The sequence below is a fragment of the Lutra lutra genome, chromosome 1 (assembly GCF_902655055.1).
Source record: "Lutra lutra chromosome 1, mLutLut1.2, whole genome shotgun sequence".
Classification (NCBI taxonomy): domain Eukaryota; kingdom Metazoa; phylum Chordata; class Mammalia; order Carnivora; family Mustelidae; genus Lutra; species Lutra lutra.
Genome location: NC_062278.1, coordinates 126,836,029 through 126,853,272, shown reverse-complemented (window position 1 = coordinate 126,853,272; position 17,244 = coordinate 126,836,029). Strand labels below are relative to the sequence as shown.

At 53.1% G+C, this 17,244-nt stretch overlaps 1 protein-coding gene across 5 annotated transcripts in view; it reads left to right on the top strand.

Annotated features, from left to right (window-relative positions):
• ESYT3 (extended synaptotagmin 3) overlaps positions 1 to 17,244 on the top strand; it is a 48,804-nt gene that overhangs the window by 13,764 nt on the left and 17,796 nt on the right. For all 5 annotated transcript variants that reach the window (XR_007128519.1, XM_047735854.1, XM_047735845.1 and 2 more), the window contains exons 2-10: positions 4,155 to 4,196; positions 6,001 to 6,135; positions 8,997 to 9,073; positions 10,331 to 10,397; positions 11,020 to 11,109; positions 11,612 to 11,667; positions 13,158 to 13,278; positions 15,415 to 15,585; positions 16,204 to 16,286. Coding sequence is in view for 4 of the 5 variants with exons in the window: in XM_047735854.1 (XP_047591810.1) it covers positions 4,155 to 4,196; positions 6,001 to 6,135; positions 8,997 to 9,073; positions 10,331 to 10,397; positions 11,020 to 11,109; positions 11,612 to 11,667; positions 13,158 to 13,278; positions 15,415 to 15,585; positions 16,204 to 16,286 (842 nt within the window). In the remaining variant the exon portion in view is untranslated. The remainder of the gene's footprint in view (positions 1 to 4,154; positions 4,197 to 6,000; positions 6,136 to 8,996; positions 9,074 to 10,330; positions 10,398 to 11,019; positions 11,110 to 11,611; positions 11,668 to 13,157; positions 13,279 to 15,414; positions 15,586 to 16,203; positions 16,287 to 17,244) is intronic.

Sequence of the window (17,244 nt, the reverse complement as noted above, 5' to 3'; positions counted from 1 at the left end):
GAATGCAACCAGATGTAAGTTAATAAGGGGAAATAATTCTGTTCGTGAATGCAAAACTTAATATTGTAAAGCTATCCATTCTCCCACAAATCTATAAATTCAAAAATATTCCAATCAAAATCCCAGGAGGATTATTGGAGGGAAGATGGACAAGATTCTAAAATTCATTTTGGAAGCATAAATACTATTAGCTAAGTTGGTTTGAAAAAGAAAAGCAAACAGAGAGGATTCCCCCTACCCTGGGTCATGCTGCAAAGCTACAGTGATTAGTATGGTGTGGTGCTGGCAGGAAACAGGCACTCAGACCATGGAGTTCATTGCCAAGTCCAGAAACACACCAGAGTACACACGAGAAGCTGACATATGAGAAAAGTCGCTTCACAAATCAGGAGGAAAGATGGAATTTTTTTTTTTTTTTTTGGATATGTGTTATTAAAAAATTGTCTCAGTGAGAGTCTGGAGAGAAATGAAATTCTATACCTATCTTACCTGCTATAAAACTTTCAGACAGATTGAAGACCTAAGTACAAAGCTAAAATATAAAGTCAACAGATAAAAACATGGAATAACTTTGAGAATTTGAAGTAGGGAAAGATTGTTTTAAAAGGCCAATTATAATGGAAAAAAAGATTCCTTGGTCTCCAGGGAGCATTGGGGCTGAGTAGTTGTTCGTAAGTGTCTGCCTCTCTGATGTCATTCCCTGGCCCAGGACTTACTCTGCAGCAGTCACAGAGAAGGTGGCCTGGCTCAGGATTTGGCTCACTGGGGAGTCCTGACAGGTGCTGAGATTCAGGCAGAGAGGAGCCAGCCGGGTGCCTGAGGCAGAAGAGGCTGACTTGATAATCCATTATTTTCTTGGCCTGAATTGCTCTCACCAGGGCATTCAGACTCATTCTCTAGAGGAGTCTCTTAGCAAGGAGCCTCAAACACTAGTGTGGCTGGCCAAGAGAACATGAAAACAGTGCGGGCCCAGGGCACTCCGCTGCTGCCCACACAGTCAGTGTGAGTGTGGGCCACTCTAATGCAAGGGCTGGGCTGGTCATTGATATTTCACAACCAACTCTGCTGGATCTCCAGAATCGTGCCAGGAGCTGGTTAAAAATAAATTGCAAGGCCCCACCTGGAAACACTCTGATTCAGTAGGTGTGAAAGGCAGCTCAGGAATCTGAGTCTGGGAGTCTGACTGGCTCCCAAATGTGGCCAGGATAGGACCTGCCGGGCTGATCACTTTTCCAGGGTGGAGGAGATCGGAACTAGTTCCCAGTGGTGCAGAACCTCCCGCTGGGTCCTCCCCTGGAGAGGTGTGATAGGAGGTGGAGGGGGATATACATATCAGGTGTGCCCTGGGGCAGGATGGGAGTACAGTGGTCAGGATGAAAAGAGGAGAGGGAGGGGTCCAGCCAGCTGGCTTGGGCAGAAGAGGCCCAAGGGTGCCAGGGAAAGCCCACCTTTCTCCTCTGTGAGGGTCCCACTCCCTGCACCTTGGTATGATCCTGTACTGGAATGGTCTGTTAATTGCCTGCTTCCTTTACAAGCCTGGGAGCTGTTGGAAGGCAAGAAGCTTGCATTCATTTATGCATTCATTCATTCCACAAATATTTATTAAGATAGTCATGTGCTAGGGTCAGGCACTAATAGGGAACAAGTTTGAGTCAGCCCACTAGAGCTTACAGGCTAGTAAGGAGGCAGGCAGTAAGAGCCAGCAGCTCTAATGAGGTCTATTAAAAGCCGCAATGGAGAACTGGCAGATACCTAGTAGGGACACCTATCTCTGACTTGATGTTCCTGGAAGAAGTGAAGTTGAAGATGGTGATGAATGGAGCAATCAAAGAGGAATGGGGATGTCAGTTTCAGCCCCACATGGAGTTGTTATGTGAGTGCTGGGAGGAGTGATAGGGAGCAATGAAAGGCCTCAGCTCCCTTTGCCTCGCAGGGGCTTGGGACTTAACACAGGGCTGCAGCAGCAGGGAGTGTCTGATGAATAGGCTGCTGCTCCCCAGTGAGCTGGATGGGCCAGCCCTAGTTCCTGCCCACTTCCCCCAGATCCCTTTCCCCTCTTTCCCTTCTGTTCCTATGGACTGTGCCAGCTCCCACTCTGGGAACCAGGCAGTGATTTTCCTTTAGCACCTGGGAATATTGGATGTTTCTTCAAGTTAGTATGTATCATTGTCCAGAACTGGGGAAACGGAGGCTGGAAGAAGGGCTTGATGTTCTGGGAGTCCCAGAAACACTGGGCTTCTCTGACTTCTCAAGGCTGTTAAAAACTGCTCCTAAGGGGCGCCTGGGTGGCTCAGTGAGTTAACCTCTGCCTTCAGCTTGGGTCATGATCCCAGGGTCCTGGGATTGAGTCCCACATCTGGCTCTTTGCTCAGCAGGGAGCCTGCTTCCCCCCCCCCCCCCCCCCCCGCGCCTGCCTCTCTGCCTACTTGTGATCTCTGTCAAATAAATAAAGAAAATCTTTAAAAACAAAACAAAACAAAACTGCTCCTAAGGGGCATCTGGGTAGCTCAGTCACTTAAGCCACCCACCCTTGATATCGGCTCAGGTCATGATCTCAGGGTCGTGACATCTAGCTCTGTACTGGGTTCCACACTCAGCGGGGAGTCTGCTTAGGATTCTCTCTTCCTCCCTCTCTCCCTCAGCCCTTTCTCCCCACTCCAAATCTTTTTTTTTTTTTTTAAAAGTCAGATTCCTAAAGGAATTAAATTACTCTATACTCCTGGGCATAGTGTTCTATGCCAGGGTCTATGTTTGGGTCTTCAGGGCACCCCCCAGAGCTACCCCAAGGCCTGGTGTGCACTAGGTGTGTGAACTGTATGGACATGTTTCCTTTCCTGACCTTGGGAGGTCATCTGCCCACCATGAATGTGATCCTGAGTTCCCTGTGCTCTGAGGACTTGGCAAGAGAAATGGCCATTGCTGCCATTTTACTGATCACGTTTTGTGTCAGGCACCAGTAGTCTTGCCCGTTTGTTCCTGAAAACCTTGAGGGCTGGGCTGGGGGGGTCTATGAGAAGCTCAGCAGATACTGATGGAGACTGAGCCTCTGGCAGGAACCCCTTGATTCAGAACCGTCAGAATCAGGTCATGCAAAGGTTAGCTGATAGGATTGTCACCCCCTCAACCCTCCGCCCCGCGCCGTGCAGCCCGCCCCCCTGCCAGGCAACCCAGGGATGTGGCTGGGGGCTGTGACTTGAAGGAAGCTTCCTGTGTGAGGACAGGATCTGGCCTGCTGGGTAGGGTTGCTTCCCATTCCCCTGTTGCCTAGGCAAACAGCATGATCCCCTTTCCAGCCTTTCAGATTGGCAATTGTTACCTTAGGAATCACCACCATCCTACCTGCTGCTAAGTGAAAAAAAGCAGACAACCAAACACTGACCTCAATTTCTGTGAAAACTACATATGCTTATTTCTACAAGAGGCTGGAAAGAGACACTTGTTAATGGTGGTTGTCACTCAGCACTCTCCGATAAAAATGTCTTTGGGGCCCCTGGGTGGCTCAGTGGGTTAAAACCTCTGCCTTTGGCTGGGGTCATGATCCCGGAGTCCTGGAATCAAGTCCCGCTTCGGGCTCTCTGCTCGGCGGGGAGCCTGCCCCCCCCCCCCCGCAACTCTGCCTGCCTCTCTGCCTACTTATGATCTCTGTCAAATAAATAAGAGAAATCTTTAAAAAAAAAAAAAAGTCTTTCCTTCTGCTCACCTACAATTTCTAATTTTTCTCCAGAGGCCACGATTACTTGTGTCATTAAAAGACTAAGGAGAACGGAATTGGCGAGGAGCCAAGCCGGGTGGGGGTTCCACGTTTCCCCCCAAGAAGGCGGGGCTTATTTGCATAAGCAAACAGGGGGTTCCGGCCCCGCCCTTCCAGTCTCCTGGTTGCTGGGAGCAGTCTGCCCAGAACCTCCCATATGCGAGCCTTGGGGCACCATTGGTGCGGTCTGGCCTCTTGTCGCCTGCCCCACGGGACAGTGTGCCCCAGGGCAGGGCTGGCCGAGTCTCCTGGTCAGTGCCCGATGGTGCTGAGCGGGGGCGGGGAGGCAGAGCAGGGGCAAACATGGGGTGGGAGCGGGAACCGCTGGCCGTGAGGCAGGGTCTGGAGGAGGGGGGCAGGCCTGGGCTGAGTCTGACTTACCCTCGCGCCTTTTGTTCCCTAGATCCACTTCCCGGATGTGGAGCGGGTCGAGTGGGCCAACAAGGTAAGGCTGAGCTGGGCCTGGCGGGGCCGGCCTCCTGGGCCTGGTCCCCTTGGTGCCCCTGGGCTCAGTGACCCCACCCTGGATGGGAGCTGTGCCACAAAGGCCTGTTGGCAGTAACCCTCAGGGTTCTTCTCCTTGCCAGTGACTCTCTTTAAAAAACAAACACCTTTCTTTAGTGTGAAATTAATGCACAGGCAGAGCAGAAATGTTAGAAAACACCAGGAAGTATAGAGAAAAATGCAGCCCGGGAGGGGGCCAGGATCAGGGCTTCCCAAGAGAGGAGGGCGGTATCTCACCGCAGTTGCCCTTCGCCTGTGGCCAGCCTGGATCTGCCTCCGATGACTCGGCACCCTCCCGCAGGGTGCCTAGCCTTTCAGAGCCAGTCCCTCATCTGTGCGTGGGCAATAATTATGGTCCCTGCCTTGGGAGGTTGTGAGGATCTGTCAGGTAATGAAAGCGCCACAGGGCCCAGAGGTCAGGAACACCGTCATCATCAGTATGACCACTGTTGTTGGATCCTGCTGGTCACGCCCTCGAGCCCTGCTGCAGGAAGCCCTGGGAGGGCCTGGCTCTGAGACTCCTGGTCTGGCCTTTTCTTACAGATGAGAAAACAGAGTCTGCCCCTGCCTGATGAGCCCAAAACTGTCTCCTAGATGTGGAGACTCTACCTTCCCACCCCCTCAGGTATCCTGATTCAGGACTTTTTCTATAGAGACCTTGCCTCTGTTCTGGTTGGAAAAGTCCATAGCAGGAATGACTTGAGTTTAGGTATAAAAAAGGACTTTCTGATGGTTTTTGAGCCAAGGCTGATAGTCTCGTGTTACCAGATATGTCATTGCCACGTGGGTCAGAAACTGCTCCCAGCAGGCAGACAGAAGTTGGAGGAAGTGGGCTGCTCCTTTCAGATGAGTCACCTGGTTTCTGTGGACTAATGCAGGGCCCAGGGCCCCTGGGGCAGACCTTGTTCTTCCTGCCTGTGTATCCGCCAGTTCACGGGTGCACTTATGTGCTCTGTCCTTTCTTGCATTGACACCGAGTCGCACACAAGGTGCTGGGGACTTGTGACTGGTTGGACCAGGCTCCTGCCCTCTGCTCAGGGCATGGATGGGGATACAGCTGTGTAGACGGACCCCACACGGGGGCACCACTTGTGTCCCAAAGAGCTTTGTACTCAAGATGCACTCGGCAGACCACAAAGCAGGGAGTCAGGAAGATGGGACCAGCCCCTAAGGGGGCTCTTAAGAGAGATGGAAGTGGTAGAGCCCTGAAACATCACTGCCTCAGGCTCCTCTCATGGTGGGTCTGGGGAATGCAAGGTGCATCTTGTGAACTATGACCCAGGTCCAGGAGAAGGAAAGGGAGACTTTGCCCTAGACAGAACTGCCGCTGCTGCTCCCTTCGTACCCCTCACTGGCAGCCCCCCTCCCGACATCTCTTCCCCACCCCCCCCATGGCACCTGCTACTTCTTGATTACACCACAGTGTTGCCCTTGATAGCTTCTGTTTTAGCACAGAACCAGAAGTTTCATAATACTAAATTTAGTGACTGTTTTACGGTGCTCTGCAAAAGAGCACCAAATCTTGGGTTCCCACTGCCTGGGCAGGTGTGAGAAGCACTGCTGGAGTTATGAGATGTCTGATGGACAGATGGACGGATAGTTGGGTCAGTGGGTGGGCAGCAGGCCTGTGGGTGCTGTAGCGTAAGGGCCACGGGACCCCCATGCCTGGGTCAGGTTGTCCTGGTCAGGCCTGGGTCTTGGTGGGGGAAACAGACCTGACCCCCAATAGCCTCCTCTTGGCACAGATCATCTCTCAGACCTGGCCCTACCTGAGCATGATCATGGAAAACAAGTTCCGGGAGAAACTCGAGCCCAAGATCCGGGAGAAGAGCACCCACTTGAGGACCTTCACCTTTACCAAGCTCTACTTCGGACAAAAGGTGGGTGATGTCTCGGGGGTGGGGGGGAGCCTGGATCTGCCATGCAGTCTTTTCCCTGTCCCAGACCCTGCCTGCCTGAAAACACCCCAGGGGACCTCCCCATCTGCACTTTTCAGCCTCTCGGCCTACGTGTAGACCCCATACCCCCAAGTCCCAGCACCGTCATCTCTGCAGGTGCAAAGGAAGCCTGGGTTAGAACAAAAAGGAAAGGTGGGAAACGAGTCCACTTTTCTTGAGCCAAATTTGGAAAACATGCTGTGCAGTAGAAGCCAGCCAGATAAGAAGATGTCCAAGTCCTGCTTGCTGGGGCATCAGTGAGGAAGAACAGATTTCCACAGAGGGAGACAGTGCCCCAGGGTAGGGGAGAGTTCTCTACCAGGTGATCGGTTCTGTTAGTTAGCATCACAAGCCTGGCACTAGTTCTATGAAGCTAATGGGCGACCCAGGATAAAAGAAGTTTGCATTTGACATACCCAACATCATGTCTCTCCCTATTGCTGACAGCTTCCTACTCTACCCTTTGCCCCACTTCTGCTGCCCCATTGGTGTGTCTTATTTTTGTCATTTGGCTCAGGCGGTAGAGCATGTGCCTCTTGATCTCGGGGTTGTGAGTTTGAGCTCCACGTTGGGCATTGGGTTTACCTAAGAAGAGCTGCCTCCCGCAGGCAGAGAACTGCCTGATGTCCACCCCTTGGTAAACCAGACGCATTGGCATCTGGCCTGCTGGGGGACAGGCAGGTGTCAGGGAGCAGGCCAGCCTGCCCCACTAGCTGCCTGAGTGGGGAGCGCAGCGGGCATGCCTGATCCCTGGAGATTCTGGTCTGTGCCTCTCAGACTTGGCCAGGACTGGTCTGTCTCAGCATCTATGAGTTCCCTTTATTCATTCCCTGCTTCATTCCTGTCTGCTTACGGAGCATGGCTATGTGCAAGGCCTGTAGGCAGAAATGGGTGTGACTTATGCCTCTGCCTTTGGGAAGGTCAGTGTCCTGTTATGGAGACAGACACCCAAACTGGTGGGCCACCCCACGGCAGTGTACTCAGCATGCTGGAGGAATGCGTGAACTCGGGAGTGGAGGGGTACAGGGGCTGTGGTCATCTGGGAGGACTGCTGGGAGGGGGTGCTGTCTGATCCCGCATTTGGACTCAGCAGGCTAGGAGCTAAGCAGTGGGTGGACTGCTGGAGAGCAGAGCCGGATGCCTGTGGGAGGTGGTGCTGCTGGGAAGCCATCCCTCACCACAGCAGAAGCAGGCCCCACAGTGGCCCCAGTCTGTGGGCGGTCCCTTACAGCGCCCCAGCCTCCTCCCCAGACTGCTGCTGGCTTTTCTGGGTCTTTACCATCTAGGCCTTGGTAGGCCTTGGAGGCCAGGGTACAGCCAGGTGCCATGCATGCCTGAAGCTCCTGTGATTGAGGGGACCCCCTGAAAGAAAAAGAACATAAAATTTAAAATGTAAAACCAGGACAAAAGTGAATATTAAATAAATATGAGAAAGAACGGGAAAATAAACCACAGAAAATTAAACACTTAAAAAAGCTGACATACCACACATATCACAAGCTCGGGAAAAACCACATGATGATTTTAATTAACTGCTCAAGATGTCCCTGTGATATGTTTTTCCCCTGAATCTGTGGCCTCTGTACTTTTTGATAAGCTTTTCATGTTACAATGCATTTGTAAATGTCACTTTTTTTTTTTTTAAAGACTTTATTTGTTTACTTGAGAGAGAGAGCCGGAGAGAGCTCGTGCACACAGAAGGAAAGGGAGAGGGAGAAGTAGGTTCCCTGCTCAGCAGAGGAGCCTAACATGAGGCTTGATCCCAGAACCCTGGGATCATGACCTGAGGCCAAAGGCAGTCACTTAACTGAGTGAGCCACCCAGGTGCCCTGTAAATGTCACTTTCTAAGGAGAGAATAGAAAGATAATGGAATCTTCTCTAGTATGATTGAATTTTTTTTCTCCAACATTTCATTGTGAAAAATCTCAAACCTGCGGAAGATGTGCCAGTATTATGCCGTGGACTGTTTGGATTGTATAGCCACTAACCTTTTGCTATATTTGCTTTAGCACATATCCACACATCTATTTTTCCTCCTCATCTTTTTTTTAATGTATTTTAAACTAGATTGCAAACATTAGTGGCCTCCATCCCTAATTACTTCAGCATGCATGTAACTCAAATTCAAATGATACTTCTCTTTTATTCTTGGTAAATACTAACCAGAGCCCACTCTAGTGCCCACTAGTCTCCTTATGGGAGGCAAAGAGAGAAGTGGGGTGGGGGAGATCACCTAGGAGCTCAGTGCTCAGCCCTGGAGTGGGATACTTTAATTTCTAGGGTCAGCTCCCCTGAGCTAGGGACCCTGTCTTCTTCTCTTGCCCTTGGAGGGCCAACTCCTACTCATAGGCCAGAACTATTTAAATGCCACCTCTTCCAAAAACCTTCTCTAACCCTGACCTGCCCCAAGGGAGGTGCTCCTGAAGTCCCCCGACCCCCACGTGACAGCAGGGACTGCACCTCCTCATGCCATCCCCCACCATTGTCTCTGCTGGGCTTCCAACCCGTGAGGGGAGGTTTAGCCTGTATTGCTCCTTACCTTGTCCTCGGTCCAGTGCCTGGCACAGGGCGGGTACTCTGTAAATATCTGTGGTAGGAGAGAGAGAGAAGGCAGGGTGCACATTCTAGGGAGGGAGGTATCATAGGTCCGAGGACAGACGGGCCACAGTGTGAATTTCTCTATTTGTGCCCCATCCCAGAATTGTGGTGGTCATGTTGTTGCAGCCAAAGCCCAGTGCTGGGCAGGGGTCAGCAGCCACCCCTTGCTGCGAGATCCCTACTCACCCTCTGGCATCTCTTCCAGTGCCCCCGGGTCAACGGTGTCAAGGCACACACTAACCAGTGCAATCGGAGACGGGTGGTCCTGGACCTGCAGATATGGTGAGCCGTCTTGCCCATGCGGGCCAGGTGCAGAGTACGGGGGACGCCGTGTGAGAACAGCCAGCTTGAAGATGGAGTAGTGTAGTTATGTTCTGATTTGGGGTGGGAAAGCGTCTCACAGCGCGTGTGCACACGCACACATACACACACATACACACACACACACCCCACCCTGGGCAGGAGCACAAGGTCCCTGCTTGGGACAGGAAAGAGTATCAGGAGAATGGACAGTCCCAGGGAAGCCACTGCTGGTTGACCCCTCAGCCCAGGTGCAGATTCTCCCATAAGAATTGGCACCAGGCCGGCTCTTGGATACCAAGGCCCAGGCAGGAGGGTTTTCTTGGAGGTCAGGGCTAGTTACCTGGATGCTCAGACCAGCTGCCTTAAAGAGGATGTAGAAAGAGGGAGCAAGTACAAGAAGATGTGGGGACTTGTGGTAAGGTCCAGGGAGCTCTGAGCACAGGCTCTGAGATCCATGGGAGAACTGGACTCTGATGCGTCAGGAAAGCAAGGATGCAAAGACACATCCTTGTGTCTGGTTCAGTAGGTTGGGCAAAGGTACCTCTTCTGAATGATGTTTATAGCAAGCTGGAGTCTGAGAGAAGGGACATTCAATCCAGGAAGTCTTCCTGGAGGTGGTAAGGTTTTAATTGTGCTTTAAAGGAGCAAGGATTAGGGGTGCGTGGGTGTCTCAGTCAGATGAGAGTCCGGCTCTGTTTTGGCTTAAGTTATGATTTCAAGGGTGGTGGGGTCCAGCTCTGTGCTCAGTGAGGACTCTGCTTGAAGATTCTCTCCCTCTGCCCTTCCCCCATGTACTCACTTGTTCCCTCTCTCTAAAATAAATCAGTTTAATAAAGAAAGAAAGGACCAATGATTAACTCTGAAAGTTCCAGAATGTTGCATTCCTCTCCAATATCTTATTTTCATAGCCCAGAGGCTGGCACTGAGAGCATATCGGGTAGATAGGAGTCAGCTCTGGGAATACCTCTCCCCATCTGGGGGATGTGTGAGGATGATGGTTATTGGGCACGCCTGGCTCCAAGGCTCTGCCACCAGATCCACCAGGGTCCTCTGGCACACATGTAGCTTCTCAGCCAGCTCAGGCTTTGGGGGAGGCCATAGCCAGGTGATGCTGGGCTCAGGGTTGGTGACAGGATGCCTGAGCTTGGGCTATGTGGCCCTGGGCAAGTTTCCTGGTCTCTCTGACTGGTGGACCTGCCTTTCCTTCCTGCCTTCCTTCTCCCTCCCCACTTTCAGCTACATCGGGGACTGTGAGATCAGTGCAGAGCTGCAGAAGATACAGGCTGGTGTGAATGGGATTCAGGTATGTGGAACCTGGTGGCACTGCCCCCCGCCCCTGCTTCCTGCCCCTGAGGCGGGAGGCTGGGCAGGGGGAAGCAGGCTCAAGCTGGAGCAGGCAGCAGGGAAGGGGAGGACACCACACATGGGCTGATCATCATCCAAAGACTCCAGGCCTGAGGTCACACGGCTAGAAAGTGGCGACTGGGCTTTACCAACCTTCTGCTTGTCCCCGTGGCCCCACACCTGCCTCTGTAAGAGTCCCCCCAGGGGGGCAGGAGCTGCCAAGGGAAGGGAGACGTTCCATTTATGGAATGATGCAGAGCCAGTGCTTAGAAACTAGGTGGACGGAGGAGGGGGAAGGAGCTTATGGTAGAGGTGGAGTACTGGCACCAGGGCCTGCCTGGCTGGGCTGGCTGGAGATTGGGGCAGGGCTGCAGCTGGCGCACTGGTGGATGGCAGGGGAGGCTAGCTCACGGCCCTTGGTAGCCAGCAGAGGGGTGGCAGCCATGTGCAGGTTTCTGTCCCCTGAGGTGGCCCTGACATTTAGGGGTGGCATGGGCATGAGCAAGACAGGTGGCCTCGGCTGAGTACAGCAGGTGCAGGGAGAGGCTGAGGTCCTGCGTCCATCCTCTGTGCCCATCCAGTTGCAGGGCACGCTGCGGGTCATCTTAGAGCCCCTCCTAGTGGACAAGCCCTTCGTGGGAGCTGTGACCGTGTTCTTCCTTCAAAAGCCGGTGAGTGCCAAAGAGAGACCTAGGCCTGTTTTGGGGAGTAAGCACTCTCCTGCCGGGTCCCAGGTGCTGATGTGAACCCAAGAATAGAACTGCCTACACCAACCTAGGCCCGGGTACCCCACACTCCACGTCCTGTCATCTTAGGCGGCCTGAGGTGATCCACTCTGCTCTAAACCCAAAAGCAAGAAACAGCTCGCAAGAGCGGCTTTCCCAGGTCTCACAGAGGGTCCAAGGTGGAGAGGAGTGTGTCTCTGAGACCTCTCAGTCCGGGCCGGCCTGTGGCCCTGTGCACGGCCCCACTCCTGTGTGGTCCCAGCAGGGAGGCGGCTGACTGAGGCCTGCGTAAGACTAAGAGGTGCCCTCATTTGCCTGACACCCTCCTGGAGGTGCCCCCCACAGTGGCTGTGTTCTACATGCTGGTGGGCACCAGGGGCTTGGCGGAGGAACTCAGCCTTGGACTTATGGCTTCTTCCGGTCTAACAGCCTCCCTCTGCCCCTGCAGCATCTGCAGATCAACTGGACAGGCCTGACCAACCTGCTGGATGCACCAGGAATCAAGTAAGTGTGCTGTGGGAACGGCGGGCAGACCCCCGGAGTGAGGCCCTCAGCAGTGGGCAGCCAGTGACTGGAGCCGCCCAGCGGCGGTGCCCTCCTTCCCGGCCCCTGCATGTAGACTGGGGCTGGCACCAAGCTGGCCCTGCTCCGGAGGGAGGAGGGGTGGTGGGTTTGGAGGGGGAGCAGGAGGCAGGCAGTGCTGCTTGGCCCCTGCGGGCAGGCGCTGCCCCAGAACATGCACGCACACACTCAAACGCACGGGCACACGCTGGCCAGATGAGACGTCCTGGGGGAGGCCGTGGGGGCTACCGAGAACACAGGCTCTGTAACCAGCCCCGGCCAGACCAGGCTCCTGGCTCGGTCACTCAGCACTGTGTGATTTCAGACAATTTCCTGTATCCCTCTGGGCTCTTCCTCCCTGAAAGGGGAGCCTGCTTCTTCTGTGTCATGGTTTTGGGAGAACACTCAGGTGTCTGCGGTGGCACAGTGGGCATGGACGCACATGATGTCCTACTTGCAGCTGCACTCCCCTCCCCCAGCCAAGTGGGTGGTGAGAAGCCCACAAGGCCTCACCCAACCATGGTCACAGGGGGCTGCTGTCATAGCAGAGGCTAGTGAAGAGAAGCTGGTCTGGGAGAGTTCACATTCTGGGGACTGGATCTAGGGGCTGCTGAACGCAGGGCCTCAGGCCCCCAGGTAGGAGCAGAGGAGGGCTCTCACCCCACATGGACCCATGTCCCCATGAGGGAAGGATGGTTGGACTGACCAGGGCAAGCTGGGGCTTTCCAAGGTCAGGTACCTCCCTTGCCTACAGGAGGGACCCCGGGCTCCCTCACTGAGGATGTTCTCCCCCCATCTTGGCCCCTTGGATTCAGAGAATCCACTTGTACGTGGTGTCGTTCAACAGGTGTTTACTGAATACCTATTGTGTGCTAGTCCTGTTCTCGGCACTATCCCTACTGCTCTACTGGGGAGACAGAGTCATGCAGTAAACAGAATTTTGATGGGATGTCAGGGAGTAGGAGGGCCACGGGAGTAAACACTTAGTTAGCACTTACTGTGCACCGGGCACCATTCTCTGCACTTTCCGTGTTTTAACTCCTTGTAACAACCCTAGGAGGTAGTGTTAATATCCTCAGTTTAGAGATGAGGAAACTAGTCCAGAGAAGTCAGCAACTTACCCAAGGCCCCACAGCTCATGGGCGATGGAGCCAAGATCGGCACACAGGCTCCAGGTCACCCCTCTTAGCTATTCCACCATGATGCCTCAGAGAACAAAGCAAGATGGAGAAAAGGGGTGGTTGGGGGCTGTCAAAATGTAAGCCCACCTCCCCCCAAGCCAGGCAGGCTGGAGTCAGGGCTGGTCTCTCCCAGGCAGGGCCCAGCCCACCAACTCTGCTCCTGGTTCCAGTTCTGGGGCTGGGTGGCGGGGCAGGTAACCTGGGGAAAGGCAATGCCACCCCTCTACCGCTGGCCGTGCCCACTGTCCCCAGTGAGGTGTCAGACAGCCTGCTGGAGGAACTCATTGCTGCCCACCTGGTGCTGCCCAATCGTGTAACTGTGCCTGTGAAGAAGGGGCTGGACGTGACCAATCTGCTCTTCCCTCTACCCTGTGTGAGTATCAGCACCAGCCACGGAGCACAGGGCCTGGGACTGAGGGATGGATGGGCCTGCAGAGGGAATGCATTCTCAGATGACAATTGTCTCTGTCCTGTGAGAGCATGGCTTCCTTATTCTATTTGGGGAAAACTGAATCTTGGGAAGGTTGACTGGTTTGCCCAAAGCAATCTAGGGAGGGGCGGAGCCCAAGTGGCATTCCTTCCTGGATCCTGGTCCCAGCTGCAGCCTGGGCTGGGGACTGTGGGTAGTTACCCTCGCTCTGAGGAAACTCCAGGAGGCTCCCATCCTCTCTTCAGGGACATGAGGCTCCCCTGACTCCCATCATTTGGGGGTGGAAAGAATCCCCAGGAGAAAATACTGAGTCAGCACAGGATGGGGGGCTTTATTGTGTGCTCAGCCCCAGTGCCCCCTCTATCCTGGGCCCCGATTGGGAGGCCTCTGAGGACAGACACATGGCCTCCCTACAGGAGGTGCCCTTCAGGACTGGCAGTTAGGGCTCAGGAGAGAGGGACGTGCCCATTGCACCCATCAGCGCAATGTCGGAGGCATCGGCCTGCTGCAGCTGCACACAGGGGAGGCCTGGGCTGTCCAGGGAGACAGAGCACAGGCATCCTCACAGCCTTGCCATAGTGACGCGGGCTTTAGCCCACACTGCGTGTGGCAGTCTTAGAATAACAGTTCAATACCATCACCTGCATCACCATTACTGAAAAGAGTCTGTCCTTGGGGTAGATTCCCAAGATGTCCTGGGAAGCTGCTACGATTTAAACTCACTTGGGATAGTTTTGTATCTTTGTGACAATTGGCCATGAATATTTACACTGACTGGTTTCATTCTATTTTCTATTTTTAGGGCTTAATTTTGACCATAACTTCCTTTTACCACCGTGTAAAATATTTGCAAGCTTCTAAAATCTAATATAAAAAACAAATTCTGTTTCAAGGAGTTTGACTTTTATCCCTTGTTCCCTCCACCTAACCTCTACCCTTCTCCTATAAGTAACGGTTTATCCTCCCACTGTTCCTTTTCTAATATGAGCAGTTGTGTGCATATCTAACTACGTTCCCGTCCCCCTTCTTTGATGGATGGCAACGAACTACAGTTTTCTCCACCTTGCTTTTATCACTCCGTACGTCACGGACACCCCTCAGTGACAGCATGGACAGGGCCCTTCTCCTCACAGCCGCACTGTACTCCACGGCGTGAGTGTGCTGTATGTTACTTAGCTAGTTCTGATGGACAGCGAGTTGTGTCAGTCTTTCACTATTACCAATAGTGCTATCATGAGTAACCTTGTATGTGTCTTTTTATATTTTTACCAGTATCCTTTTAGAGCTAGCAGTGGGATTGCTGGTTCAAAGGATAAATGGAAATGTATCTCCTGGTATTTTTTTCTTTTACTTTAATTCCAGTATAGTTAACATACAGTGTTAGATTAGTTTCAGATGTATAGTAAAGTGATTTAGCAGTTCAGCAATTCCTCAGCGCTTATCATAACTGTACACATATCTACTAATACTAAAAAAAGAAGAAGAAGAAGAAGAAAAACAGTTCTAGGCAGGAGCCCTTCCTGGCCCCATGAATTGTATTTCCTAAGTCTTGTGGTTTGTTCTGCCTTAGGACAAAGCTGAATGTGGGGATGAGGTGGGAGTCAGTGCGGGGCCTTTATGAGCACAGAGACCCACTGCCCACAGCAGGCAGTCCCCACAGGGGTGAGTACCCCTGGGTGTCAGAAAAAAAATGACTTGAACTTGATCTACATGCACGTTATTGGGCGGGGTGGGGAGGCTGAAGAGTATAGGAGGAAACCTCCTCAGATGGTGGTTGTTGGCACAGGAGGAAATGGCTGCAGTTAAGCCAGTCACATGGCAGGTTGGAGCCAAGTGAGGTCAGGAAGGCCAGGAAGGTGGGCCGGGCATCATGATGCAATGGACAGAGCCCTGGGCCCTGACATCACTTGCTGTGTGGCGAGGAGATTGCCAGATCTGGCTTCTGTTTTTCTTCTGAACCTGGAGCAAGTGAGACGGGACTGGGATGATATCTGATGGCTTTGGCCCCAGTGCTGTGGGCCTTGAGGGCTGGCACAGCCCAGGAAGCAGCTGTGAGCCCTGGGCTGGGGCATTTTCCAGGGAGTGATCAGAGTCCATTTGCTGGAGGCCGAGATGCTGGCTCAGAAGGACAGCTTCCTAGGGATCCGAGGCAAGTCAGACCCCTACGCCAAGGTGAGCATTGGCCTACAGCATTTCCGGAGTAGGACCATCTACAAGAACCTGAACCCCACCTGGAATGAGGTGTTTGAGGTGAGGGTCTCCTGGCTATTTTTGATGCCCTCCAGGCTTCATGCTGGGTCATGCTGGGTCCGAACAAGGGAGGGCCTCACGTACCCATGGGACAACAGTAGGCCAGAGGACTGGGCCGATTTCCCACATCCACCACATTCCAGAGGGGGGTGCTGTGGCCCTGCTGGAGGGAAGTCCCACCTCCCTTCCCTACCAGACAGCTTGAAATTTTTCAAACCAGAGGAAAAGACAGAATCAGTCCTGCCCAGATCCTCTCAACCTCCTCTGCCAGAGCCTGACACCAGGAGCTTAATGTTCTCCCTTAAATTCACCCACAATCGCTACTACTTGAAAGGTAGTATGCACAGCCTGTTCAGTGCTCCAGAAGCTGCGAGTCCTGTGCAGAACACACAGCAGCCACCATCCCGAGCACCCACCCTAATGCTCCCCATCCTGCGAGAGGACATCACTCCATTCTTAGAGGTGGGATTCTCCAAAAACACTGGAAGGCAGGAATACGCCCAGGGCTCTGCACCGGCAGGTGGCAGAGCTGGAATTTGGCTCTCCTTGGGTCATGCTTGAGGTCTGCTTCATCAGCCATTGTGGGCTGCAGACCAAGTCACCGGTCTTTCCTTACAGTTTATAGTGTATGAAGTCCCTGGGCAGGACCTGGAGGTGGACCTGTATGATGAAGATCCCGACAGGGATGACTTCCTGGGCAGGTGAGGAGAAGGGCTGAGCTGGGCCTGGGGGCACTGGGCTGGCCCTTGGGACACAATACCCCTGTTTCCACCTCAGTGACCTGCAATCCTGGCTTGGTTACACTGACACAGTGACTGTGTTAGGCAGCCGGCTCCATTGTTTCACGGTCCTACTGCTAACCTCCTTCCTAGAGGTCTGAGTGCCAGCCTTAAGCTGGGCCATGGGGATACTGAAGACCCCAAGGTCTGTGTACCATGGGCTCTGCTTCCTGCACTCCTAATGATGTACAAGAGTCCCCATTTGGAACAGTCGTAGGGGCAAGGCTGGCATGGATGGGCATGTCCCCTGTGCCAAGGAGCCCTGGCCACTTGCTCTGGAGCAGAACCCAAACTCAGGGCTGTGGGAGAACTGAAATGGCTAGGCTGGGGCTGGCTGTAGAAACTCCAAATTTATATGTCTCTTGGCCCATTTGCCCCACTTCCAGGAATCTCCTGTAAAGTAAAAGCATTATACCTGAAATGCTCTGCAATGAACAGAACTGTGGTGGCAAAACAATAAAGGCTGGAAAGTCCAGCCTCGGAGGACATTGGTTGAAAATGTTTGACTAAATCTGCCATTGCCAAACTACAGGATATTCTGCCGTTTTGTTTTGTTTTTTTAAGATTTTATTTATTTGACAGAGATCACAAGTAGGCAGAGAGGCAGGCAGATAGAGAGGTGGAAGCAGGCTCCCCGCTGAGCAGAGAGCCCGATGCTGGGCTCGATCCCAGGACCCTGGGATCATGACCTGAGCCAAAGGCAGAGGCTTTAACCCACTGAGCCACCCAGGCACCCCTAATTCTGCAGCTTTAAAAAATGATGAGTAGAAGGATCTGTGTGTATTGACCTGGAGGATGGCAGTATGGGGGTGGGGGAAGCAGGTGGAAGTGACCTGTGCAGTTTGATTCATTTCTGCAGGGAGGACTCTTGAGTACGGGT